This window comes from Anas platyrhynchos, chromosome Z (genome assembly GCF_047663525.1).
Source record: "Anas platyrhynchos isolate ZD024472 breed Pekin duck chromosome Z, IASCAAS_PekinDuck_T2T, whole genome shotgun sequence".
In the NCBI taxonomy this organism is placed as follows: Eukaryota; Metazoa; Chordata; class Aves; order Anseriformes; family Anatidae; genus Anas; species Anas platyrhynchos.
The window spans coordinates 3,405,289-3,432,408 of record NC_092621.1 but is presented as its reverse complement, the minus strand read 5'-3'; the positions used below and the strand labels follow the sequence as shown (position 1 = coordinate 3,432,408).

Below are 27,120 nucleotides of genomic sequence, written 5' to 3'. Positions count from 1 at the left end.
TTTAAAGCCCTGCAGCATTTGGGACAACCCACAAAGTGGATTTTTGTGTGTGTGACCAATGGCTGTCTACTTTAATGGAGACAAATTCAGCTGTGACTTGCCTCATATGGTTTGTCAGACAGGCTTCACACATCAACAAATTCTACTGCTCACACAAGTAAGAGCTGGAGTGCAAAGCAGCAGTACCAACTGCCTAAGAATCTGTAGTTTCTTTGCCATCTGAGAAAATGGAAACCCATTACCCTAAACCTATAAAGTTTGCCCATGTTGAACACTTAGACAACAAACCAGTAGCTCTCAATTTTTCCCTTCATTACATTCTGGTGTTAAGCATATGAAAGTACAAAAGATAGCTTTATGGATAGCAATGGAGTAACTTTAAAAACAATAAAGGGGCTTTATACATGTAGTAAGACTTTCAGAGGTCTAAAGACGTGGGTATCTTTGCAGACCTACTGTGAGATAGTAGTTTGAGGCTAGATTGACCCTTCTACTTCTATGTCAAATGTCATCTTCCAAAAGGGCCTGTGGAACCCTCCTCCTTCTATGCCATCACCACACAAGCCATGAACACCCAAGTTCTTAAAAGCTGTTTTGTATGAAAAAGCCAGAATCTGAGAAGCTTGCAGTGGGGAGGGAACCTGGGAAGCGTCAACACCTAGAGACATGGAGCATGGACCATGGGCCATTTGTATCAGACAAGTGTACCAGGTACTGTCCAGATAAATAGCTGTGGTGCTCTCAGTAGCAATCTGTAGCTACATCTGTTCGCAATTACAGTTGCAAAAGATTATGGTAATGGTTGAGCCTGGTGTGCCTGTCACCAGGAGCTGCTGCTTGTTTCGATTCAGAAATTGATTTCACTGATCTGCAGGATGAGAGATTCTGTTGTTTCATGTCCTCACTTGAAGCAATAAGATCATGAGATTGGCACCTGATGGTTATGATGATTATGTGCATTTCTGATTTCTAAGAAGCTGCAAGCTCAGGAAGACAGAGTAAGTAAAGCATTACAACCTCATCACCTTGTGACCTTCCTTGCCTCACCTTGATGGGGAAGAATTAAAGGATGTTCTTAGAGCTGACGCCTGTGGGATCTGTCTTCTTCCAGATGCCAGAGAGAGCTGATGTTTACCTTCAGGATTTTTAATTAGAAAGTTAGGAAAGTACTAGTTGCCTTGGTTTCATGACTATTATCTTCAGTTCTTTCTGGGCTAAAAATCAAGACGGCAAGAACAGGTGGATGAGCTGTATATTCTGTATATACGCATAGGTTAAACAGGCGAAGGGGAAATTGCCTCAAAGAGGTAATTTTTCCTGTTGTGGAAGGGAAAAAGTCATAGTCTTAGAAACAACATATCTGGGCAGACGTTAGAGAGCAGTTTAACAAGGAAGCCATTGTAAGGCACTGGAGGTCATGACCTGTCAATTACGGAATCTTAATCACTTGAGGCTTTTAAGAGCAGATCAGAAATGCTTTGCTTAAGCATTTATTATGCTAAGGAGTGTTGATCATGCTGGGAGATAGTAAGATGGATTAGATGACTGCTCGAGGATGCTACCAGCCCTGTTTGTCAATGAAAGCCTCCAGACTTACTCAGCTAACACACGAAGGCTTTTTATTGCACACGTTACTGTGACTCAAGGCTTGAGTAGGCTTCCCTGGGCAGTGGCACTCCCTGAGCACAACTTTATCACACAACACCACACCAGTTGGGAAACTTGGTGGGAGAAAGGGGGGGGGTCTCTAGGCCTGCACCCGCAGGGCAGCTGCATGGCTCCTGGCTGTGCTATTTCACAGCACGGCAGCATGTGCTGTGGCCCACTCATTGGCAAAAAGCCTGACTACAGAGGTTGGCAGGGCCGGACTCTGACTCGAGAGCTGTCCAAAGATAGCCATGTGTTGCTTCCCAGGGTTGGAAATGTAAGGGGGGAAAAAATACCCAGCAGCTGCATGCGAGCTGCGTGCCACAGCTGAGCCATCTGCAGCACATGCAATATAAATCAGGAGCCAGTTGTCAGGTCCTACAGTTCGGCTTTTGATGAGAGCAGGGAAATTCAAATAAATGAGATTTATGCAGCAAATGGACTATCAGTAAGATGTCTCAGCTCTTCAGTTACACGTTTGCATGGGCAGGGTGCATTGCAAGGCGATCAGAGACATCCCTGCTCGCCGCTGGTATTTTAGGGCAGCCCAGCTTTTCCAAACTGGGGATCGGATGCCAGCACAGGAACAACTTGCAGAGGTGCTGCCGAGACAGGAGCGCGCTTGGCTGAGAAAATGTTTGATTTTGGGCTTTGCCCTCTGCCCTGGCAGCTGTTGAGTGTTTCCACGGAGGTCAGAGCTGGTGGCAGGGAGCTGTGCTGCAGCCTGGAAGGAGGCTGCCAGCTGGACCTCTCTGCTGCTGTATATTAGGAAATAATCACCCAACTGGGAATGACACAGTTGCCTGGGGAGGCTTTCGCTTCTTCAGCCCAGTTGCAGATTACATCAGCTGCTCCACCCTGAGTCTGATTTTTGGGGATGCTGTGTAATAATAACACCTGCCCAGGCTTCCAGTCATGTGGGGCTCCCTCAGCTCAGCCTGAGCTGGGGATTGCCTCGTTGTACTGCCAACCCATGCAGGACACGTGTGCTTTGTCACAGCTCACTCAGTTCCTCCCTAAGAAATATGAGGATCCCAATTCCACCTGGAAAAAAAAAATAAAAAAAGGATTTAAAATTATGCAGTAGGCATGAAAATCAGTGGTCAACCTCAAGTATAAACTTGTATAAATGAGTAATAAATTTTACCACAAAGTGATAGACTGTTCTTATCAGGACAGCATGCAAAATAATAATTGCTTTAGAAAATAATAATAAAAAAAAATAATCTTCAAATGAGCTCAGTGGTATGGATTTATTTAAATGAAACCACTTAGGTACTTAAACTAGAATAACAAGAATAAAATGCTAGAGAAAAAAAAAAGGCAAAATTCAGGCCAATGAGATAAAATACATATATATTTACTCTAAATACATTGGATCAAAAGATGTGGATGGACTCTCTTCGCTATAATTTGTCTAGTCCATATTGTACAAATACTCTATTTGTTTCAAATGGTTCACTGAGGTTGCTTTTTAAGCTTGCTTTGGCTGAAAGCATTCAAAATTTTCTTCGTTCATCTCAACCCTTAAGTAGATAGAGAACTTTGAAATTAAATACATTTTAAAAATCTTACTATAGTTTCAAGATGTATTTGAAAAGGAGGTTGGCTGCATGTTGTACTGTCTCCTGTAAAACACTCCAAATATTCTTTTGATAAAGAGTTCTGTTTTGGGAAGTTCTAAACAAAACAAAACAAAAAAAAAGAAAGGGATGTGCCAACACGCCTGTAAATGTACTTAAGTATTTTTTTTAATCACATCTAGTACTGAATAGGTCTGGGAAAGATTTCTAAGCTACTCTTTGAGTTTTCAAATTACAGGGACCAGTGCTGGAACGACAGTAATTCTGGTCTGCACAGCCGTGCATGCTGTAGGAAATCCTTCAGCTTCGTCTCCAAGTATGTTGTTGCTGTTAGTATCTTCATGTGGCTTTAGAAACATTTTACGTTTTTTTATGCACTAACTTCATTAAAGCAATCATGTTCCAGGCTGGAAGGATTTCTGCTTCTCTAATTCAGAAATATTTCACTTAAAAAAATAAAAAAATAAATCACAAGTGAGTAAGCAGAGGCTTTACCAGTAAGCATGTGCTTCAAGTCAAACTTGCATTTCCTTCATTCTTAGCTGGCTTCCACCTACGTGGTAGGACACAGCACTACCTCCATCTGTCTTTAAGTAATTCAGCATTACACCATTCTTCCTAAACTGTGCAATCTCTGGTTCAAAAAAAAAAAATAATAAATTTTAAAAAAACACCACCAACCCTCCAAACTCAAGACCTAATGTAATAAATGTTTCCTCTAGCCCCATGCTAGATGTGCCTTTAATGCTAATTAAGCAGCACAGCACAGCTGCTTAATTAGCCAACATTGGCTGGCAAAACCCAGCAGTGAGGAAGGTTTGGCTTTCTTCCTTCCCTGGGAGAGGAGGGCTGCAGCTAGAGAAGAGGTGAGCATTTTAGGGCTGTGTGGGGCATTGACACCCCAGTGCTGGTGTCCTGGGCGCCTCTTCTCTGATCCCAGGTCAGCAAGTGGAGGAAATGGTGCGACGTCGTGAGGGAGCAGGAGCATGGAGAGGATGGCTTGGCTGGGTTTCAGCTTTTGTGACTTCAGATGCTTGGCAGCCTGCAGCTGAGCTTGGAAAATGGGCGTTTTTTAAATGTTACTCAGAAGGTGAAGTTTCTATATATTCCTTCTGCAGAGGATGTTTAGTAATGTGCCTGTGGACCCACGGGGATGGGCTCTTGAAAAATCATTCTCCCGGTCTGGAGCTGGAGGGAAACTTCTGCCCTGGGGGAGGACAAAAGGTGTGAGCAGGTACGGAGGAGGTACTCTGCTCTCCCTGCAAGACCCAGCGAGGGAAACCAGCCTGGAAACGCTTACCAGCCGAGCAGCTTGGCATCCAGCTTTTACTTTGACACGGGAGCACAGCACAGGGTCATTCCTGCGCCTGCTAGACATCATCACACCGCAGGCGAACGCTGAGCTAATTTCCTCCCATTGTCTTTGGGGAAGCACAAGTGCTGCAGAGGGGATGTCGAGGTCCCCTGGAAGCTCGTGCTGCGCCTCCTTCCATAGCTAAACAAACCTCTGCTGTTTCCCCGTGAGCCTTCGAGAGGTGCTCTGCCGAGACTCCCGTGTCTCAGCCTCTCATTGTGGCAGAGGAGTTCTTATCGCTTCCTTGTGGGGGTAACTAATGCTGAAATAATTTCACTGTTGGCAGATGCAGCCTAAGAGTGATAAAAGGGAGCCAAAGGAGTGTACAGGAGTTGCTAGGCTGTACTCCCTGAATTCCTGGAGCCAGCACCACCTCTCACTTTTCTTCTTCCTCTCCTAATCTTTCAGCCTATCTCCCTGAAAATTCAAAACGATCCCCCTGGTATTTCTCCTAATCTGGCATTTAAAGTCTCAGGCAATAAAGCTTTCACCACTTCCCTTAGGGAGACAATTTTCCAGCCTACGGTTCTCTATTCAAAAGCTTTCCACCCTGATTCTCAGCTTAAACATGCCCTTTCTTAATTTCACCCCATTAAAATCATTAATGTATCACCAGTCTTCTCCCTTCATGCCATTTACCTCATTCAAATATTTACAGATCACTAATGTGTCCCTGCTTAGTTTACTAATTATATTGTACCTATTATATTCAGAACCTCTTCTTTCTTTTCGTAATGCCTCTGGGCTGCTGATTCCTTCAGTTGTGGCTCTTTGAGCTCCTTTCCATTTATCACTCTTCTTTGCAAATGTGCGGCAGATGCTCGCCGCCCTCGCCTGTGTCGTTATGCTTTCCTGTGTGCCGTCCAACACGGCATTGCCTGTTCCTCGCTGCCGCATCCTAATGCGTGTGCAACCGTGTGCTGGCTGTCTCTCAGGAGTCATGCCCCCGAAGCATGTCCTTTCCTTCAAACAGAGAGGCTGGGATGTGGAACCAGAGGTTGCCCAGAGATGGTTTTAGTTGCTGGGAGGGCACGGCTAAAGCTGCTTGGGAGAGCAGGGGTGGTTCTGGGTTTGAGCTGCCAGCAGGGGTGCCCAGGGCTCGTTCATGAAATTGCAGAGGTTGGAAGGGACCTCAGGAGATCCCCAGTCCAACCCCTGCCCAGCAGGGTCACCCCGATGGCATCCAGGTGGGTTTGAATATCTCCAGAGCAGGAGACCGCACAACCAGCCTGTGCAGCCTGTCCCCGTGCTCTGTCACCTCACTGTAAAGTCCTTCCTCGTGGGGCAACAAAACCTCCTGTGGTTCAATGTATACCCATCACCCTTTGTCTTCTCACAGTGCCCTCCTTGTGCCCTCTGCTAATGAGACCACTGGTTTGGGATGGGCTGATTTTGGATGGGTGGGCCAAATTTTGGATGGGCTGATTTTGAATGGGCGGATTTTGGAAGGGCCAGTTTGGATGTGCTGATTTCAGATGGGCTGATTTTATGTGCCAGTTTTGGACGGGGCAATTTTGGATGGGCCAATTTTGGATGGGCCGATTTCGGACAGGCCAATTTTACGTGCCAGTTTTTGAATGTGCCGATTTTGATGTGCCAGTTTTGACATGCCGATTCTGGGCAGGCTGATTTCGGATGTGGTGATTTTGGACGGGGCCAAATTTGATGTGCCAATTTTGAGGTGCCAATTTCGGATGTGCCAATTCTGGACGGGCCGATTTTTGATGTGGCGATTTTGGATGTGGTGATTTTTGATGCACCAGTTCTGAGGTGCCAATTTTGGATGGGGCAACTTCAGACGGGCCGGTTTGTGTGCCAGTTTCATATGTGGTGATCTCGATGTGATGATTTTGGACGTGGTGATTTCGGATGGGCTGCATTTGACACACCGATTCTGAACGCACCAATTTTGGACGAATTGGCTATTTCCTACAAACACTGGCCGCTCCGCACCACCCCCCAACACTCCCTCTTTCGGACAAAACCCACCTCTTTCGGTCAAAAACCACACTCAGGACACATCTTTATTCCCACACACGCCTCTCTCCCTTCACCCCACGCTCCCCTGAGGAGGAAGCCGCCTCAGGGCTCCCCTCCCGCGCGCTCCCCGCCGCCATTCCCCTCTCCCGCTGCCCGGCCTCCGCCGCGGCGAGGCGCTGCGGGGCGGCGGCCGCTCTGCTCGGCGCTCGCCTGCTCCGGCTACGGAAGTGACGGCGGGCGGCGGAGCCCCGCGGCCTCCGGGGACATTTTCTCCGGTGTCGGGGCGGCAGCGGAGACCCCCCCCCGGCTCCTCCCGGCCGTCCATGCCCCAGCCGCTGCCCCCCCGGGGGGGAGGAGGAGGCGGCCAGGAGGGGCCCTCGGCGCCCAGGTGAGCGCTGTGCGGAGCGGGCGGGGCCCGGCCGCTGTGGCCGCCGTTACCCCGCGTCCCGTCACGGTGTGGCTCCCTGAGGGGGGTGGGAGTTTGTGTGTGTGTGAGAGAGATTTTGGGGAGGAAAGCACAACTTTTGGGGGTCTGCGGTGCGGCAGGGGGGTGATTTTATTTATTTTAATTTTTATTTTTATTTGGGGAAAGCCAGGCGCGTTCCCCAGTCTCAATGTCACGGCTTGGCATCGAGGCTATCCTCCAAACACCCCCTCAGACCCCTCGGGGAGGTCTCGCCCCCTATTTTTTTGGGGGGGCTGAGCAGCTGGCAGGGGGCTCGCAGCCTGCCCCGGCTGTGCTCACGCCCTGGTTGCTTCGTGGCAGGGTCCGGCTGCTCGTGTCGGTGTCTGTAGGTACCTGTGTGAGGCGGTAACTGGGTTAAACTGGGTTTTACTGGCACCTCCCTGCCTGCTTTAAGCCAGCACAAAGTGCCCCACTGCACCTCAAGGGCTCCAGCAGCTTGGACGTGGAGGGGCTGTGGCAAAAGTGTAAGTCCCGATTTGTTATTTTTCATTTTTTTTTTACCGTAGTTCTGGCTTTTAAAAGTGAATGAGCAGTAAAGCTTTGGACCCGTAATCATCTCCTGAAAAGTGTAAGTTTTCTCTTAAACGCCTCCCCTCCGAGTAGATTTTTATTTGGCTTTAAGTCTTTTCTGGTACTTGTCAAGCTTAAGACTGAATAGCAGTCTTCTTACAGGACAGGATACTTGCAGTTTGCACGCAAAAAACTTTAAGTACAAATGCATTATCTCTCTCCTTAGAACAGCAGACAAACATTTACACTTAAAATGTTTGTCTTAAAGTGTTTTCAGTTGCCTAGATCGGTTAATAAACCCAAGGTCTGACCTTGGTGATACACCATGCACTCCAGATAAGTGGGACCACGGTGCTCCTCTGAGGTGTTCATCGTGTGGCCCTCCTGCCTCCCTTCGCACCCGTAATCACCATTTCTGAGAGAAGAGCAGCTTCCCTGCTGCCCTGGAGGAGGGAGAGCTACCTTTGTGGAGGCAATAAATAAGTGTCCTCTGAGGAGAACACTAAGTTGCTTGTGAGGCGTGTTTGCTAAACCCAGACACCCCACATGGAGCTCAGATGGCAGGTAAACGCTGGGTACAGGAGCAGTGGGATGAAGTGCAGTGAGCTCATCTCCCTCGCGGCAGTCGGTTTTCAGCAGTTTTCTGAGCATTTCACGTGTCCGGTGATCTAGAGGAGCCTGCTGCTGGCGAAGGAAGCTCCAAAGCAGGTGGTTATGTAGCTACTAAAAGCTAATAAAAGGTTGCTCTCTGTGGTTCTGGCATACCAGCAAGGCTGGTGTTTTGTCTGTGTGGCTGGGAGGAGGGACGGGGGGTGAAGGAAGGCAGTACGTGAGTACAGGCAGCTGGTATTTGTGCTCAAGTATGAGAATAACACTTGTGACTCATTTTAAGCACTTGAATTTTTAATTATAATGTGTTGACTATTTCTGTTTGCTCTTCGAGCTAATTGCTAGTTGGCTAGCACACAGGCTTCACAAAGAGATGTGATGAGAAATTCCTGAGAAATCAGGAAGAGGAAAGGGCTCTTTCCTTGCGCACAGCGCGCGGCGCAGCCTGGCCCTCTGCTCTTGCACGAGGGCTGCCCGCTCAGTAAAAACCCGAAGCACACAAAAAATGAGCTTGGAAATGAGCGGATGCGTCGAGCTGGGTACCGTGGGGGGAAGCAAAAGGGGAAGAAACCTGAAGCCGACCGCAAGGCAGTTGGGAACGGTAAATGCGCGGCGGTCCCAGCACACGAGCCGAGCTGTGCCGTAAGCGATAACGGGGAGGTAGGAAGGAAGGATGTCTGCCTGCGTCTGGCAAACGGGCAGCTGGCTGCGTGGACAAGGTGGGGATTAGTGGGGTAAGATAAGACTGGATGAACAAAGAGTAAATATAGAGAGTCGTGAGGGGCTTTGAACGCTAAGCGTTACGGAGATAAGGTGGTGTAACTTGATCAGAACAACAAGAAATAATTGCCTTGTTTTTCCTGACCCCCCTGTCTCCTTGCTGGGTGTTTACATTTACAGTGCAGGCTTTTTCACCTCGCCTCCAAGGCTGGAACAGATTTTCTTCACTTTCTTCACTATCTCTTACACATGATCCCATCAGCCCCCTGCTCCACCAAGGATGCCCGTGACGTTTGTGACCCACAAGATAACAGCATCTCACAAAAACAGCTATTTCCAGGGAGGGAGCATCCGCACGCCGTGCTGAGGTGGCTCCGCTCTGCTTGAGCAGTCTGGTTACGCTCTAGCCAAAATATTACCACTAAAAAATTGAAAGCTTGGAAACTTTTCACATGAGTAAGTTGTTCCATCAACCTGTGTCTCGGTCTCTGTAACATCTCAAAGGCAGTGGGTTGATGGTACTTTCTGACAGCACGGGGTCTATGGTCCATCTCTGCTTCTGTGTTTTCGCCTGCAGCTGACCATGTGGCTCACAAAGCCGTAAACATTGACAGAAGCTGGGCAGCAGGCTTAATAACACATTTACGAGATCAAAGTGAGAGATTTCAGTACTGCAAGCACGTAACTCACACCTCAGAAGAGGCTCTCCTGGAAGGAAGTACCAGAACTTGAACAGTGTTTGCTGACTTGTGCATTGTGGGGAACCAAAAATGAAACGGCCGCGGGAGAGCGTGACGGGCTCGGGGCTGGGAGAGAGCACGGGGATAAAGAAGAACTGCTGCACGATTACAGCGCTGAGACTGCAGCTTAGGCTGTGTGCAGGTCAGCAAGGAAGCCACTTCTGGCTCTGTTTTCCAGCACATGAAGCGGAGCTCAGCAGAGAACCAGAGCTTTTGACTTCGGTGCTGTAGCTGCGGGGCAGCTGAGCTGTTACAGCACCGGGATCAGCTGCAGCAGAAATTTCTGCTTTGAGTCTACAAATTGGGAGCTAGGATGTAACTGCTACAAACGGGCAGTTCTGTGGGGAGGAAAAAAAACAACAAAACCAACAGAAAATATTATCTTTATTTATTTTTTTTAAATACTAATTTAGATATAGAGTAACTATAAGCCTCTGCAGGTGCTTTATCCCAAGTCCATCTCTGAACTCGCCTGGAGCAACTGATAATGTCGCTCACCCAGTTGCTGTGAAGTTAGAATTGAAATTTGTGGTTGCCTGTTCACACTTGTTTGTGTTCCCCCTTCACACGGCTGATGAGCACGAGCAGAGCTGGTATGGTGTAGTAATTTCTGCACGGATGTGACTTTGTTTCTGCAGTTGAGGCACATGGCCATTACTCATTCAGGACTGGAAATGAGATGCAGCTTGGTGCCTGAGGTGTTGCTGTTACACCGTTGCAGATGCATTACTGAATGCACAGGGAGGTCAAGTAACGTGCCCATGGCTGTGTGGTGAGTCGTCTTTAGATTCCCAGGCATCCGACCTAGTACCCCTTTTTATTTAAGAAGATATTTTTTAATCAGTTTCACCACATAGCCTGTCTCCTGAATGTTCAGAAGTGGATTTAATTAACAAAATAGTGTACGGACTTTGGCCATATCACACCTTGTGATACTCGTCTCCCAGAAGACAGCTGAAAGCTGTTGGGTCTCAGTCTGGCAGCTTTTAAGTCATAAGAATAGGTGGACACTTCAATTAAATGCAGGTAGTTAAGACTCAAGCTAGCATTTTTGTTTCAGTGTACTTGCATCTTAGCTTTGATTTCATAATGAAACTTCTGCAGCATCCTGCAGGATGCTCTTCTGCTTTTATGCTTTATAATTTCCTCAAAGTGAGCAGGCAGAAACTGACTGTGGTTGGATAATGTTCTTGCCACGTTTCTTCTGTAATGTCTTATTTCATAGTGCTTGGTCTTTAGTCTTCCAGGACTAAAGAGAAAGCAGATTTCAGAGAAAGCAGATTTCACTTCCATTCATTCAAAATGGATAGAGACCAAGAGGCTCTCAGTAGCAGAGCTGGGAAGAGCTGAGAGCCAGGCTTTGCCGTGCCAGTTGTCTGTGAGTAGTTTCCACCATTTCAGTAATTGTTTTTTCATTGGGAATATTACGTTTCCATGATAGCAGTTTGCACTGTATGCTCCAACAGTCCTGTCAAACTTGAAGTAAAAAGAAGCAACTTAACATGATAGCCAGATAAGATTGAGATAGCACGGTTCTCCTGTACCGTGGTTTCTAATCAGCTGGAAATCTCCTGACTCCTCAGTTTACTCTCCCAGTTCTTGCTCTGTGGGAATGCCAGCTCCTGTAGTGAGATCTAAGTAACCTGGTACAAGCAAAATTTTAGGGAAGAGTGATAAAGGCTGGGCCAGGAAGCTGTCTATTAATCCCGAGTACTCTCGTTAGGAATACAATGTAAGATAAGGGTTGTTTTTTTAGAGACTGCTAAGGAAGTGAGCTGGATGAAATGCCGGTAGCCTGAGGTCTCGTTGTGTTTCACAGGATGTCTTTTGGAAATGAAGTTGTCGCTGTGGGAAAGAACGAGCTTGTAGGTAACAGTGCCCACGAGCTGAATTACTTATAAATACAATTTGAGTTGTCAATAGCTGTGGTTCCCCCAGAACTCCTAGTACTTTTTGATCAGCATTGCGTAGAATATGAGGAGTTGAAAATAAATGTGTTATTTTCAAAAAAAAATAAAAAAAAACGAAATTAAGTTTTATTTTCTACGATTTGGTTACTGATACTAATAAGTCATCTTAAAGGCGATTCACAGGCCTTGGATCCCAGGCCATTCTTGATCTACAGCTTTTATCAGCCCACTGTAATAACAGAAACTCCAGAAATTGTTGAATACAGCAAAACTAAGCTAGGGAAATCTAGTGAGTATCATATCGCAGCTAGCTACTTTTTGAGGGCTTATGAAGCCTCACGTAATTTATTTTATCACGTAAAAAAAAAAAGTTATATTTATCACGTAATTTAAAATGATACATTTGATTTCTCTTTTTTTATGGATTATAAGGTGAAAGTGCTTGTTCTACTTAACACCTGTAGTGAATTTTACTGCCCCGTGGAATTTGTAAAGCTACATCAACGATAGGGCTGTGTTGGATGAACAGTGGGATTTAATTAGTATTACAAACTTAACACCATTTTTTCTTCTACATTTCGTTTTGCTAGGAAAGTTATATGTATGTTACTTATACATCTTCTATTGTTAATTATTCGCATTATTCTTAAGGAAGCTCTTCCAGCTGAGCTTTTTTCCTTAAGTAAAGAACAATAATGCAAGAATTGTTTGGGGGTAAATAGTGTTTTTTATTTAAGGGTAAGTGGGGCTTTTTTTTCCTGTTACTACCTGCATGGTATTGATGAAAACTACCACCCAGTTTTCTTTCTCTCTCTTTATAGTTGGTAACTTGGTGTTCTCTTGGGTATGCTGATATTTAATCCCTGTAGGCAAAAACATGCAAAGTCTTCTGTACATTGTGGGAAACAAATGCCTATTTCCTGGTCTGTCTGTTGTCCTCTCACAGCAAAGGTCTAATTTCTTCACCTGTGCCAGCTGGAAGTAAATGCTTTAGGAAGTATCTGATAGTAAAAACAGCATTAAAAGCATTATTCATAATGCACATGCAGCTGGCTTCTGACCCAGTCAGTTGTGTGTTAGAAATACCCAGAGCAGCTTTTGTTCAGTTGTAGAACCAACCTGTGTACTTCCTGCTAATTTATTCACCTGCTGGCTGTCAGAAGCTAATTAACCCTCTCCTGCACTGTCCTTTTTCCTGATGTGCTCTGTTCTCCTGCCGTAACAGATCGTGCCCCAGTCTCTTGCTTACTGCCTGCGTCCAGACACCTATGGCTGCTGAGTCCTGTGAGAATTTCCTGTATTTTTTGTCACAGTAGTTTCTTAGGAAACCTCCAATAGGGAGCAGTACACCGGGATTTGTAAAAATGCAGACTCAAAGTTTGGCTGTCTTGTTAGCTGTGGTCTTGGTTACAGTCCAGCAGCACAGGTGAACTTTCTTAGCGAGAAGGCAGCAGGTTGTTCCTGCTGGAGCTCTGTCTGTGGCTTGCTGAGTCCTTAGGTCACGACAGAGCACTGTAACACCAGCTTCCTTCACAGGAGCATGTTGAACATGTAGAGACTACATTTGCAATCTGTTAGACACCAAAATAAATTGGTATCTCTTATTACTAGTTTTTAAAGAGAGACTTTGGTGTCAATAACAGCCCAACAGCAGTTGATGTCTACTGTTGCTAAAATGTTCATAATCTGACTGAATGACTTTGTCATTAGTGTACTGATAACATTTATTTTTTTAGTAGTATGCCTACTGCAATTTCACGTCACAGCATTTAGATTTTACACTTCTAGCTTAATAGGTAAATCAAAAAAATGAATGCTAATAACTTGTGGATGAGGAAATAACTTGAGGTGAGGGTCTGGCTTTTAGATCCTTTCCAGCCTGTGTGTAAAGTCTGGGCTTGTCACCTAGTTCTTCAGCTGTCCAGACCATAAAATGTTTATGTCGCTGCCACATGTGGCAGGAAGATTCTGGCTTTAGGGAAAAAAACAAACAAAACAAAAAAACAACCACGGTTTTGGTATTGAATTTAAGGTGTTCAAAGTTTTAAAATACATGAAATTTGGTTTGCGTTTACTCCTTCCATACTAATATGTGACAAAGATGTGTAAAATGGGCTGATGGTAAAATACTTGCAGACTGTAAGTTTGCTTAATATGTCTGTTAACTCTTTGTTAAAGACAGATGGCTGTCATAAATCGATACCGGTGGTAGTTCATTGAGTGGCTTTGTCTTTTAGGCAGCTCTGAGAGATGGTGAGCTGCTGGTGATTCCCTTCATGTGCTGCACCAGCTGCGGGAGGAGCACAGGAGCTGGCACGGTCCCTGCAGCAGGCAAGCAGCCCCCTAACTGGAAGGGAGCAGTGGCACAGAACTTGACAAAACAGCTCGTTATTGAGAGTGTCTGTGCTCCCCATCTCAAGGGTTGTTTAATTACAGGGTGATTTTCTGCAAGATCAGGTGGACTGTCCGGTGTTGTCCCTCACTCCAGGTCTGTCACTGCTGTCCCTTGCGTTAGGCTGCTCACCCTGCTCTCCTGGAGTGCAGTTCTCTGATCTCGTTCAGTCCCCTGGCCCTGCAATAAGGTAGGGAGCTTCCTCCTGGGAAGGCGGATGGCAGACAGAGCAGCAGGTAGGCAGTTCTGCCTCCTCGCCGTGGCACTGAGCTGCTGGAGGGGCTGAAGGACTTGTGGAGCTGCCGTGTGAGTATCCCACAGCACTCGCTGCTGCTTCACATTTTCCAAATAACAGCAGCAGCAGGGTACAGAGTGTTCGTTTGTGCCTGTCTGTGCTGGATCTGCTTTGATTTTGCCGGAGACAGCAGTGAGATGACTCGTACTTCGAAGTTACATTGCTCTTGCCTTTTGAGCTATTAGTGGGTAATGCAACGTGTGATTACTTTCAGGCTTTTACAGATAAACGTTCTTAATAGAAATCAGATCTGCACTCTGAAGACCAGGATTGAAGCATTACTGTTGTTCCCAAGCAATTTTAAGACGTGGCGTTTCTGTGAGCATTACTTTATTGACCACAGTAGAACAACGGACCAATGATTCTGGAGAAGAGGTTTGCTTGTTTAAAATGGTGTGAACCAACAGAGGAAGCACAGAATACATTTATTTTGAGTTATAGAAATGGATAGGTAAAATAGGAAAGTTTGTTAAACTCAAAATCGTACAAAAAGATAGTGCATCTCTATGGCTATCCTCAGTAGGGTGATCTTGTGCGAGCTAATATATGGGAGAGGGAAAAAGAAATGAAGCATGGCTCTCCTAGCATGAATTTCTACCACTAGTTTTATTGAAAGAATAAAGAAAATCTGAGTGAAACTCTTACATTTTTAGGAACAGGTAGTGATAAAAATATGCCCTCTGTAATTTATGGAGTAGAGAGTGCTGTAGACTTTAGATCACTGTGCACTTGGAAGACAGTTATGCTCTGAGGAGGAACTGGTATTTTAGAAGGGTAAATGTGTCTTTATCTGTATGCTAATGGATTTATTTTTACAAGGACTGTGATTTTTGTGGGATTTTGGTGCAGCTGGTGAATGTTTCTGCAAGTCTCTGTCAACTTGTAAAGTAACCCATAGCTGGTAGTTACTTTATTTTTATTTGTACAGTTTATTTTATTTGGAAGAGGCAGGAAATGTGCATTAAACATTAGAATGCAAAGACCTGTATTTAAACGTAAAACCTTGTTTCTTATTAACAATGGAAAACGTTGCTTTTAAAGGTTTCAAAGGATGCTTCCCAAACCTTTGTTTAATACATATGCTTGTAGTTTTTATTCTGCCTTGAATAATTTGTATAGCCAGCCTGTTGAGCCCACAGTAGGAGCAGCCTATTTTTAACCTTGGTTTGTTTATGCAAAACCAGTTGAAACAGAGCATTACTTTAATCCTTTCTTCTTTTGTTTCACACCTCAATTCTCTTACCATGTCCCTTGCAGAAAGGGTCCTATTCTTTAGGGTTGCTACCAGGCCTGATTTATGAATCATCTGATAAAGAGCCAACTCCACTCCCAGAAATGTGCCTTAGGTAGAATTGTATGCTCGTGAGTCAGCTTCAGGGCAGCATTTTCAAAGGAACACTATATAAATTACACAGTATCCATGCGGGGGTGGCTCAGTGTTATGAAAAATCTGCTCTAGAGCATCGTGCACGCACATCCACACAGCGCTGAGTCAACTGTCTTGAGTTAAATTGAGTCCTGGTTGCACTTGTGTTGTTTGAAGAGCAGAGGTATGTGTGACACTTAGAGGGAAATAAAAGGCATGTGCTAAGAATGTGCGGTATCCCTGGGGAGGAGGTGGAGGAGTACAAAAGACAGCAGTTGGGAAGTCCAGAAAGCATCACTGCTTCCTTGTCATCGTGCAAGTTAGGTTTTTTTAGTGGTCTAATTCTGTGGATTGATTGGTTTTTAATTACTTAGGCATTTTGTTGTTGGGCACATCCACACTTAGTGTTAGTAGGAGAATGGCGCTGATGAGCTTGCTGCATTAGGAAGCCTGGTTAGAGTAAAAAAGAAGGCATGGCAAACACGTGGATACACCTGCAAAGGATTTAGGCAAACATTCAGAAGTGGCCAGTCACTGCAACTCCACATCTTCACAGTCGTGTGACTCTCTGTCACAAGTGGGCATAACTTTGGTGTTTGCCCAAGTTACTGTTCTGTTAGTACGAATTAGTCTTGAGTGTCATGGTCAGCTCCTCAGTATCCAGGTTGTGTGCTGCTCCTGCCCTCCCCATGTCCCCAATCTTTAGGTAAGTGCTTGATTCAGAGCTCCTGCTGCTCTTGTCAGAATGTTTACATTTTTTACTGTTTAAAAAAAAAAAAAAGACTCTTTTACACAGTTCTGTTGGGCTAAGCTGTATACATTTGTCTATAACTTGTTTAGCTCTTACTCCATCCATGTGCGGTTGCTTTTGGTAAAGGGGAGATAATCCACTGCTGATAGAAATCATTGTTTATGGAAGTTTCAGCCACTGTATGCTTTAGGTCCATATAAATGTAAAACCATTTAGATGAAAAGTGAGGCTGTAAGGTGTATTTCCTCTGGGCAGACTGCTTTAGTTAGCTCTGTTTTCTAAACAAGTAACTAATCTGCAGCACTGCAGTTTAACTTTTCATTTAGCTAGTCACAGACTGTACATTTTCTGCAAAACTGTACATTTTCTGCAAAACTGTAGGTACCGTTTCTCTTTGTTTCAAATTATAGCTTGTGAATGAATGGCTAGTGGTGTGAGGAGGTGGGTTGTTCAACCTTTTTTTCTTTCAATGCTAAAATGGCATTCAAAGACAGTATTTTGCTAGATATATATGTATATTTTTTAATGTAAGCAGTTGCTGGAAATGGTGTAAGAACAGTCATAAGCAGGGAGAAGAAGTGAACTGCTGCCCTCTGGGTATAGAGGACATTGTGGAGTCTGTGTCAGTGGAGGTTTTCAAGATGTGCTAGGTACTCTTATCTAGGCTCACTTTTCCAGGTGATCTTTGGAAGTTCCTTCCAGCCTTGGCTGTTCTGTGAAATGTGCCAGGAGTGAACTAAAGGCTCTGCACCCAGAGGTGGTCAGGCACTGCACTGGGCTCCCCAGGGATGTGGTCACAGCACCGAGCCTGGCAGAGCTCACAAATCATTGGGCCAATGCTCTCAGACACATGGTTTGATTTTGGGGTGGTCCTCTGGGGACGCAGGAGTTGGACTTGATGATCCCTGTGGGTCCCTTCCAACTGAGGATGTTCTGTGATTCTATGCTTTACAGTGACTTTTAAGAGCAAGCTGCTGTGAGAGGCTTACTTCTTCTGAGTCTGTCGTACCCACAGCTGCTGAGAGAGCGCAGGCTTCATTCTTTATCATGAATCAGTTCAATAACACCTAAAAAGACGACGTACAAAGAAGATGAGGCTATCATGATGTTTATTAAGTATGTCAGGCTTTATCATTTGTTTTGGGTGAAACGCATTTCTTACTGACATGGCAGGATTTACAATTCTAAAGGACATTTGCTTTGCTGAAAGCAAAACAAAAGTGTTTTGAAGGATGCACATGTGGCCAATTATTAATTAAAAGCATCCATACTGTCCTTGGTACAATTATTTGTGCAGTAGAATATATTAATAGCATAAATTCCACAATAGTTGTTCTTCCGGAACTACTAATACCTCTGTTCAAATTTCTTTTTTGGGGGGGGTTTAATCATTTTTTTTATCTTCAAAAATCTCAGAGCAAACAGTGCTGTGAAGGAAACACTTGGCAGTCCCCCCTGTGGGGATTTGGAACCTGTGAGTTCAAGGTGTGATGAGATGAAACAGCAGGTAGTTTTTTGTCAGGTTTGTTTTTGTCTGAAGGGATGCTTTGTTCCATGCCCTCCCTTCCCTAGTCTTACTGCCAGCTCTGGCAGAAAATTTCTTATATTTTGTGTATTTTGTGGTGTGTGTTTTTTCCTGCTGAAGTGAATCTACCCAAGAAAGGCCGAGCCAGCTTTGGAGCAAAGGAGGGAGCAGGACTGCCCACTCGTGAGCAGGGGGTAAAAAACATCTCAATGAGAGGCAGCGAGCTGTGGGACTGGCTGGGCTGTCTCTGCTTGTCTGACCTTTGGAATCCTCCTGACTTTCTTCAAAAAATTGCAGTTTTCAAAGAGAGCAAATTGTCTGCTTTTACAAACGAGTCCGCGACTTGAAAGCACTTCTCGTGTACAGGTAGATGTTTAAAGGTTTCCACGTAGTGGTACTTGCTGTGTGTGGTTGAAAAATAAAATAATTTGTTGAAAAAAGCTAGCCTAGGAGTTTTTATAGAATTGCTTTTTTGAGTCGATATCTGTGCGTCTGAGAAAGGAGAGTGACATTTCTGAGCAATATCTAATTAAGTATCCATCTGTGTCTGTAAGCACCACAGCTTATTTTTCAGTGCTATGTTGTTCTCGTTTAAGGAGAAAACTGTTCTTTTTCTTGTGTTACCTTGAGATCACCTTTTCTAATGCCATTGCAAGAAAAGAGAGTGACAAGAAAGGACGGGCGTTTTTCAGTACAGTCTATTTCTCTTTATGATCTATATATTTCTCCAATAGAGCTAAATCAATGTTTTTTTTCTTCTTTGAGATGTGACTTTCCTTGGCATAGATATTTTACCCCCACAGTCTGCATTCTTCCCTACAGCAAAGTCTGTTTGAATCACGACAAACCTTCTTCCCCCAAGATAAATGTGCAGTTTTTTATGCACAGTAACACCAGAATTCCTGCAGATGAAGATAGGGATACCACATAAGCCAGCAGGGCAGACTTGAGTCTGTGGATGAGGAGGCTGCTGGATGTCCTTGATACCATCTCTACCATCCGTGAAGACTCCTTGTGCCTGGGGGAGGCTGCTGAGGACCGGAGCAAGGCTGAGGACAGGACCAGGCTGTGGCCAGCCCGATCTCACGGGTCCTGCTCTGAGTGGGCAGGAGCTGGGAGCAGAGAACTTCGGACCAGACCCATTGTACAGAAACTGTCCTGTGGTTCTGCGACTCTCTGTATTTGGGTTGTTAAAGCTCGGAATTTTTATAAAATTCTTGCAGCGTGAGTGAAGAGGTCTGGCGCGGTTTGAGTAGTCAAAACATGATCCTGCATAATAATAAAAGGCTTTATTTTGGATTTAGACTCTCAGCAAGGTTGCAACATGTAGATAAAACATAATGTTTGTTGTTTTTTTTTGTCTGATAGACCAGCAAGATGGAAGGTCAAGTACTGATGACTTTATGTTCCCTTTGGGGCTTGTGAGTAGATGATGTTCCTGGGTAGGACACTCGTGAGAAAAAAATCCCTAGTCAATTTGTGCCACCCTTTAGCTCTGTGTTGGGCTCCCCTGACCGAAAGGGTGAAGGGTACAGAAGCTGTTCTGTGGTTACTAGCTTGAATTTTAAAATGCATTTCTTTTGGCCAGGCTATTATTCTTACTGTATGTATTTGAGCAACCAAGTTTGTTCCTGCATGAGTAGAAATCACATTTCAAAGTTCCTAGGAAAGGTATTTTTCTGTTCAAAGTGTATTACCAAGCAAAAGCAGGGAGTTGCACTAGCAGATACAGTACATACCCCACTGTGAGTGGCTTGGCAAGAGTTATACATTCATCAGATCTCTGTTCCGCTTTCATGTCTCCTAGGAAAATTATTTGGTAATGTAGATTTGCAGATGATATATGTAGGAATACTGATTTTATTACAGCGTTGGGATGCCGTTGTCTCAAAGGTGTATTCGTCATGTGGGTTTGTTGATATTGGGCTGTGGCCTGGTAAATAAATGGGCTCTTACGTGATATTTATTACCTACATTAAATTACCATCTCCAGAAATTCTTCTTTTAAGTTGGTTTCAAGAGAATTTTTCTCAGTGCAAATATTGGGAACATTTTTCTCTCTATCTATTTTCCTTTATTTTAAACTTACTCTATTCTTGTATTTTTTATGTGAAACGGGGTTTCTACTTGTTTTTTTGTTTTCTTTTTTGTATTTAGTATACCTAGAGTTGTCACCTGTGCCTTTCTTCTGTTGTCTGTTATTAACTAAGTTTTCTTTCCTTAACTGGTGTTTCCCGTATTTATCTGTTGCATCATCCAGCATTTCATTCATTTGCCTGAAGGAGACATGACCTCTACTTTAATACTCTTTTGAAAGTGAAGTTTTGAAGTGGGTTAGGGCAGACAGCACAACCCACAGCATCTTGAACCAGGGAAGCAGCTTCACTCTGTGCTACAGGCAGCAGCAGCATTCATGTACAGGCAGCTTGGGATCGATGGGGAGACAAGAAGGATTGTCAGGGCATAGAAAAACCTCTCTGACCCATCTATGCTCTCTTAGGCTGCTCAAGTGCTATTTGCCCTTGCCTGCAAAAATGCTATTTTAAAATAGTAAAGCTTAATATTGCTTTTCCTTATGTGTCTATGCCTTTTTTTTTTTTTTGAAGTGCCATAAATTTGTTGTTTTCTGTACTTCTAAACCCATGAACCATTTGTTCCATACAATTAATCTGCGAGCGAATGCGGCAACTTCCTTCACTTTTTTCTTGCATTGAATTCCAAATGGAAATTTGGGTTGAAGGCAGAGTGTGAAAAATTAAGATAAAATGATAAATATTGTACTGCTAAAATTTTATTATTATTTTTTTTAATTCCCTGAAGGTGCTCTAAGTGCTGCTTAGTTGATAACGTGCAAGTTATTAATCAGAAAAATAGCTTGTTTTTTGTACTTGTGCTAAAGCAATGCAATTTATTAAATTATAATTTAAAGTAAAATAGCTGTGTGGGTGGATACTGTTTGTCACTTGCAGCCCATACTACTTTATGCTGTTCTCCTGGCAGATTTAAGAGAAACTAGGTCAGCCGTAGGTTCTTGTACCAGCAGGACTTGTACGGGAGCCTTTCAAGGAGCACCGAGTGGTGTTTTAGATGCTCCTGATACATCTTTACACATGGCTCACGTTGGTACTGTAAGTTTTGTAAATTATCTTAAAAACATTAGATTATAAAGTTTGGAGTCCTGATCAATTGCGAAGAGATTTCTCATGAAGATGAAAACTGGACAATGTTCTGGGCTTTCCGGGCAGATGGCTACAAGTCTGGGAGTTTTCGCTCTGGCTTTATTCATAGGTACTAAAGTTCTTTGTTAAAAGCTTTAAAGGCCAAGGTAAAGAACTTTAGCATATGTTGCTTATAAGACACTGGTTTAAATCTTTGTAAAGGAAAAATAAATATTTTTGATTTCTAATTGTTTTGATCTAGTGAGATAAGCCACGTTTACTATGTGTGCAGTGCTGCTTTTCTTAAGTGTGTAAAAGGATGAGTAGATTGGTGTAATGGGATGAGTTCACTAGGAAAAAGTAAATGGGGGGAAAAAAAAAGCAGTATGGTACTGAGCAATGCTCTCCATGATTGAAAGCAACAAGATGACTGAGAGAGTTATTTGGGTAAATGATTCTTACTGTTCTGTTCTTGTGCAGGCTGCTGTGTTGCTGAAAACCGTATCTAGCTGACCCAGTCTTCCAGTCCGCGTACTCCATGCTTTGAGACCAGGAGAACCTCGGCGTTCTGAAATGAAGATGGAGGCGGTGGGAAAAGCAGAAGAACTTCTCGATTCGGAAGCTCCTCCAAAGGCTTCCGAGAAGCAGGAGACTGCTCCCGATGAAGATGGACCTTTAGAACTGGAGCCACATCCTCAGAAGGACAGTGTGCCCGCTGCCTCAGACTCCGCAGTGCTCTCTTCGATGCCTTGCTTACTGATGGAACTGCGGCGAGACTCCTCGGAGTCTCAGCTGGCGTCCACGGAGAGCGATAAGCCAACGGGTGGTCGAGTTTACGAGAGTGACTCTTCTAATCATTGCATGCTTTCCCCTTCTTCCAGTGGGCATTTGGCTGACTCAGACACGTTGTCTTCCACAGAAGAGAATGAGCCCTGTCAAGCTGAAGCTGCTGTAGAGGGAGACCCTTCGGGGGTGTCTGGGGCTGCAGTTGGGAGGAAATCCAGGCGATCCAGGTCTGAAAGCGAAACTTCAACAATGGCTGCCAAGAAAAACCGCCAGTCTAGCGATAAGCAGAATGGTCGAGTTACCAAGGTAAAAGGTCACCGAAGCCAAAAGCACAAAGAAAGAATCCGGCTGTTAAGACAGAAGCGGGAGGCAGCTGCTCGCAAGAAGTACAACCTGCTGCAGGACAGCAGTACCAGTGATAGTGACCTGACGTGTGACTCGAGCACGAGTTCATCAGATGATGATGAAGAGGTTTCAGGGAGCAGCAAGACAATCACTGCAGAGATACCAGGTAGAGGATGTTTTTTAAACTGAACTGTAACGCATCTGACATCGTTTCTCAGCTGTCATGCTAAGTTAGATGAGTGACACTTGAGAAAAACCAGAACTGCAGCTCTGTAAATTTGAAGACTGCAGTATATTAACAAGATATGGGCAAACTTTAAAATCTGTTCTGAGGTTTCATTGCACTTTTGCATACCAACAAAGTGTAGAAATGGTAAATTGGAGGAAGGACTATCTTTGAATTCTGGAATTTTCAGATCTCTTCCTTTGTAAGCCTATATGAATTCCTGTCAGTGCTGTTAAATCCCATTAGATGGTGATAATCTAATAAATACATTCTTAAGATAAGTGGCCAGCTTTGCTTTAATATATTAAGACCACAGCTCTGCAGCTGTGTTGAAAATGACATGGCATACCTCTTGCCTGTGTTATAGTAAGGCCCTGTTCACTACTGCACTTACACTGTGCTTTCAGCTCTCCATTTCAGTGCATGACAAACCTACTTAGCCTTATTGTAAATTCTTGCAGGTTGCTGCTGGTCACCTATTTTGGGACAGAAATATGAATTTGTTTACAGAGGTGCCCAAGCTGTTTCCAAATCTAAATTTTCAGCGTTTTAGACAAAGCTGTTACCATTTTCCTATGTTGTAAAGATCTATAATTTCAATATTTTTGATTTTCCCAGACATCCATGTTAAAAGATGGGAGGCAGCAAATTTTAGGGGCCTTCTTATGATGTTATTAGTGAAAGAAAGTTGGATTCTTCAAATTCTTGTCTGCTGAGTCTTTGTTATTTTATTAGCCTAAGTGCCGTGGACAGGATTTTGTGTGAGCTGCTCTTGCAGAATATTATACCACAGAACAACCATCGTATGGCAATCAAAAATAAAATCACATAAAAATAAACTTTTTGGCTTGCCAATTTTTACTGGGTTACATGACTTTTTGCCTTCTGTGCTAGAAGCTTTTTTGGAGATAAGTTTAAGCTTACATAAGGCAAGAAGACCGAAAGGAAAACTGCAATAATTAAGTTTCCGAATTAATGTTTGCTAGAATAGAGTTATTTAAAATATTTGTATCAGATTTTACAAATAATGATCACTGTTCTAACTGGCTTGGTTATGGTGAGCGATCCTGCCACCAGGAGAACTGGCACTTTTCCCACATACTGCTAGGAAGCAGGTTGCACAAAGGAAGTTAATGTTTATTATTGGAAAGTCTGGGAAAGGCATAATCCTCCTATAATTATTGTGCAGTAAAATTTTAATAGAGACTCTAAAATTATTTTTACCGTTTTAGTAGCTAGTCAGACCTCTAGCTTTCATAGTTCTGTGCCTTTTTACTTACTCTATTTACACTTTGCTGGGCAATAAGACCTAATGTAAAGCCTGTCCTGTGTAAGAAAACTTTCTTTCATGGAATTTTGGGACAGCTCAGCCCCTCTACTCCCAAAACAACCCACCCACCCTCAGTGCAAAATCCCTCAGGGTACACTGTTTTCATTTTTTTATAAAATTATAAAGTACCTTATGACCCAGAAAGGTACCACCTGGTATTTTCAGATCTGCCCAGACTTCTGACTTGCAGTGCTGAGATCTGAAGGCACACCAGGGTACTTTTCTGTGTCAATTGGCTTCTCAGTATTTGAGCTCCACGTCTCACCATGAGAGGTGGGCAGTGAAAAGGTCCCATTGCGGCTGATGGACGAACCTGTCGATTTCATGATTATTAAATCAAGGCCTGATTTTACCTGGGTTGCAAGACGTGGGAGTGCAAAACCCACCTTGGAGAACAGTGACCTTTATTTATTTGGTGGCTGCTATCATGCACCTGGCACCAAATTACATTTAAGACAGCAAAACTTTTGAGCTGTCCTTCTGCTATTAGGCACAACGTGTACCTGCCAGATTGCAGTTTTCCTTTTAAACAGAAACAACATTGGTTTGTGGGCAGCAGTCTGCTAGTCCGAGGGAAAACCATCCCCTGCAGAGATGGGACAAGGGCAGCCAAAAACGCTTCATGCACTTGTTGCAGGCTTTGCAGGCACTGCAGAGCTGTGGGCTGGGGGCTCCCAGCGCCCCCCCTGCAGTGACAGGTTCACGGGCCCTCCTGTTGGGATGGACAAAGTGGTTTAGGTTGTTTTCCTGAACGGACAGCTGTTTTAGTGCGCTTAGCTTCGTGCTCTAAGCTTCCTCAAAATTTTGGGAAGGAATGAGTAGTTAGAAGATAATACAGGGTAGCAAAGCATTGCTGAAAATCTGAAAATACAGGGTTAGCCTAAACCTCGTGGATGCTAGTGAGAATTTTCTCACTCACTCAAGCAGTTTGGGCTCTTATTTCGTTTAATGCCATTATTTTTGAATTACTGCAGGTGAGGAATAATTTTTTACATATTAATGATTGAGCCTCTCTGTTGGCAGTAGGGTTTTACCATGCTATAACAAAAACTAGATAGTATTTGCTTTGGGCATAGGAGGATGATCTTCAAGTCCTGAAATAAATTCTTCTAGACTTGCTGCTATTGAAAGGTTTCCCTTTAAATGCTTTCAGATTTGATCATGCAAGTTAACTCTAAATGATATTGGCATGAGAGCAAGTCTGGAAATCAACATTTATTTCTTTGGAAGAAGGAAAGGGTTTTTAAAAAATTTAAATATAATATGAAAAGATGGTCCTTTCACCGCTGTTGTGCTTTCTACAACTCAAGAAGAGGTCTGAATTGAAATAGGGATGACTCACGTTTTAGGCTTTCAAAAATCTGTAAAGTTCAAAGTACTGATCTTAAAAAAGATGTTGCAGCTCATTTGTTTGTAAAAGAAAAAGGATTTTTAATACACAGAAATCTGAAGAGAGGAGCATGGTGCGCGTGAGGGACTCTGAGCCAGTTTACTTCCTGCAAAGGTCAGTGCACAGAGCTAGACTGAAGCATCTTGCAAGGGGTGAATTTTGTTGGAAGAATGATAAGAATAGGGAAAAATCAGAGTGATTTGGAGTCAGTTCCCCCTTTGGAAGGGCAGGATAGGAAAATGGCTAGGTATTGTCCACCAGTGCTGATTGCAGTGAAGATGCAGCATGACTTCTAAACTGTTATGTTGTCTGTTTTCCTAAATTAAATGACTTTGGACGTGGTCATTATTTGGGTAGTAATTAACAGATCCCATAAAGAGACAACAGGAGTTCCAGAGGTGCTGTTCTGCAGGTGATAGCGTCTCGGCTGACTTCTAAAACCAGAGCTGCAAGCTTGCAGTTAGCAAGGGGACCAATCTGATAAACACTAGCTTTTTAATATTAATAGAAATGCATTTTTAGACTTACTTTTTTTAAACACCAAAGGCCACCAGTAAATGACAACTGAGTAGGGTATGTTATAAGTAGAACTGCAGGGGAAGCCTTTGAAGCAGATTGGTTTGCTGCTGCTGTAAATTGTAGGTATACTATAAATGATGCCTTTTAAAAAAATGACATTACAGGGTAATGTATATTTCAGTACATAGTCTCTTTTAGTTTACAAAACAGTTTTGTCAGCTTTGACTGTGCTAATTCATTCTTAACTTTAAAAGCCTGCCTATATTGTATCTCACATATCACTGTCAGCAGTGGTTTTAATTTAAATTGCAGTTAAAACTTAGTCAGCGTTACTTAAAGGTGTCAGCTGTTAAATCTGTGAAAGTCAGGCTGCTGCTTAGTCCTTTTGTCTTGGGATAAGTTCCCTGACTAAAGAAGAGTAAACACAAACACATCGGCTGTTCAACACTAGGAGTATGTGAACAGAAGTAATACTTTTTTCAGGGGGGAAAAGATATTGAATATTCAAAAGGAGACACATTTTAGGAAAAAGGTACCATTTTACTTAATTACTTTTAGTTAAATACCATCAAAGAGATGGAAGGTAGTTACTATAAAGTGATTTATTTTTGGGCAGTGGACCTGAATGATGAATTTCCAGCACGTCTGAGAGAGAAGACTTCAAAAGTAGGGTTTTTAATAGAAAGTCTTTACCCCTCAACTGGAAGCCTTGCTACTGCTCAAAAGTAAAAAGAGAGTAACCCCAGGCTTTGTTTAGCTGTTACTGAAGGTCTTATGTATACCTCATTTAAATTGCTCCTAAAATGAATGTATTGCTCAAGTGATACTGTAATTTCGTACGCTCAGTGGAATCCCAATAAAGAGTTAGTGCCTTAAGCTTTTATTAGCGAGTATGCTTAGGTTGTGCAATGATTTCTCTCCCTCGTAAGATATTTTCTATTATTCTTAAGCTAGAGGATCCCGCGAGTTTCGTATTTATGTACTAAGTTGTCAGTTTATATAGCTGCTTTGTGTAGTTAACGTGGTGCTTGTCTCCTTGTGGACCACCTTAGGTGATGTTCCTGCGTTAGGCCAGCATGCACGCATTGGTTATTGCTTATCAGACAGGTGCAAAGCCTCACCTTCTTGGGGATTTGTTGCTTCCTAGAGGATTCCCGAGTGAACTTTAAACTTAAAAATAGAGATACCGCTGCCTTCTCTTGTTAATAAGCAGAGTAAAATAATGAGGATGGCCTTGCATTCTTGCTGCTAAAGCTCTTCCTGAACATCCCAAAGTCACGTCAACCATCTTTTTGATGGATGGAAGGAGAAAATCCTCCTTCCAGCTATGCCCAGCCTGTTTTTAGCACTGGTTAGGAGGAGTTTCGTGAGAAATGCCGCACAGCCAGCCGCTGGCTCTGCAGGTGAATTAAGGGCACGCTTGTAGCCGGTGCGAGGTGAGCTGCTGGCATCGGCATCGTCACGCTGACCTGATACAGCCTGTGGGCTGTTCCTCTGATGGAGCTGGGTTCTGCTGTC

At 43.7% G+C, this 27,120-nt stretch overlaps 1 protein-coding gene across 6 annotated transcripts in view; it reads left to right on the top strand.

Annotated features, from left to right (window-relative positions):
- The first annotated feature begins 3,966 nt into the window (after positions 1-3,966).
- ARK2N (arkadia (RNF111) N-terminal like PKA signaling regulator 2N) overlaps positions 3,967-27,120 on the top strand; it is a 45,923-nt gene continuing 22,769 nt past the window's right edge. The window contains exons 1-3 of one of the 6 annotated variants that reach the window (XM_038170126.2): positions 6,755-6,952; positions 7,537-7,598; positions 21,487-22,303. In XM_038170126.2, coding sequence (XP_038026054.1) covers positions 21,580-22,303 — 724 coding nt within the window. In that variant the 5' untranslated portion in view covers positions 6,755-6,952; positions 7,537-7,598; positions 21,487-21,579. Of the gene's footprint in view, positions 4,097-6,729; positions 6,953-7,472; positions 7,495-7,536; positions 7,599-15,917; positions 16,279-21,486; positions 22,304-27,120 lie in introns of those variants that run through there. The other 5 variants (XM_027446172.3, XM_038170129.2, XM_038170125.2 and 2 more) reach the window with 5 other exon arrangements.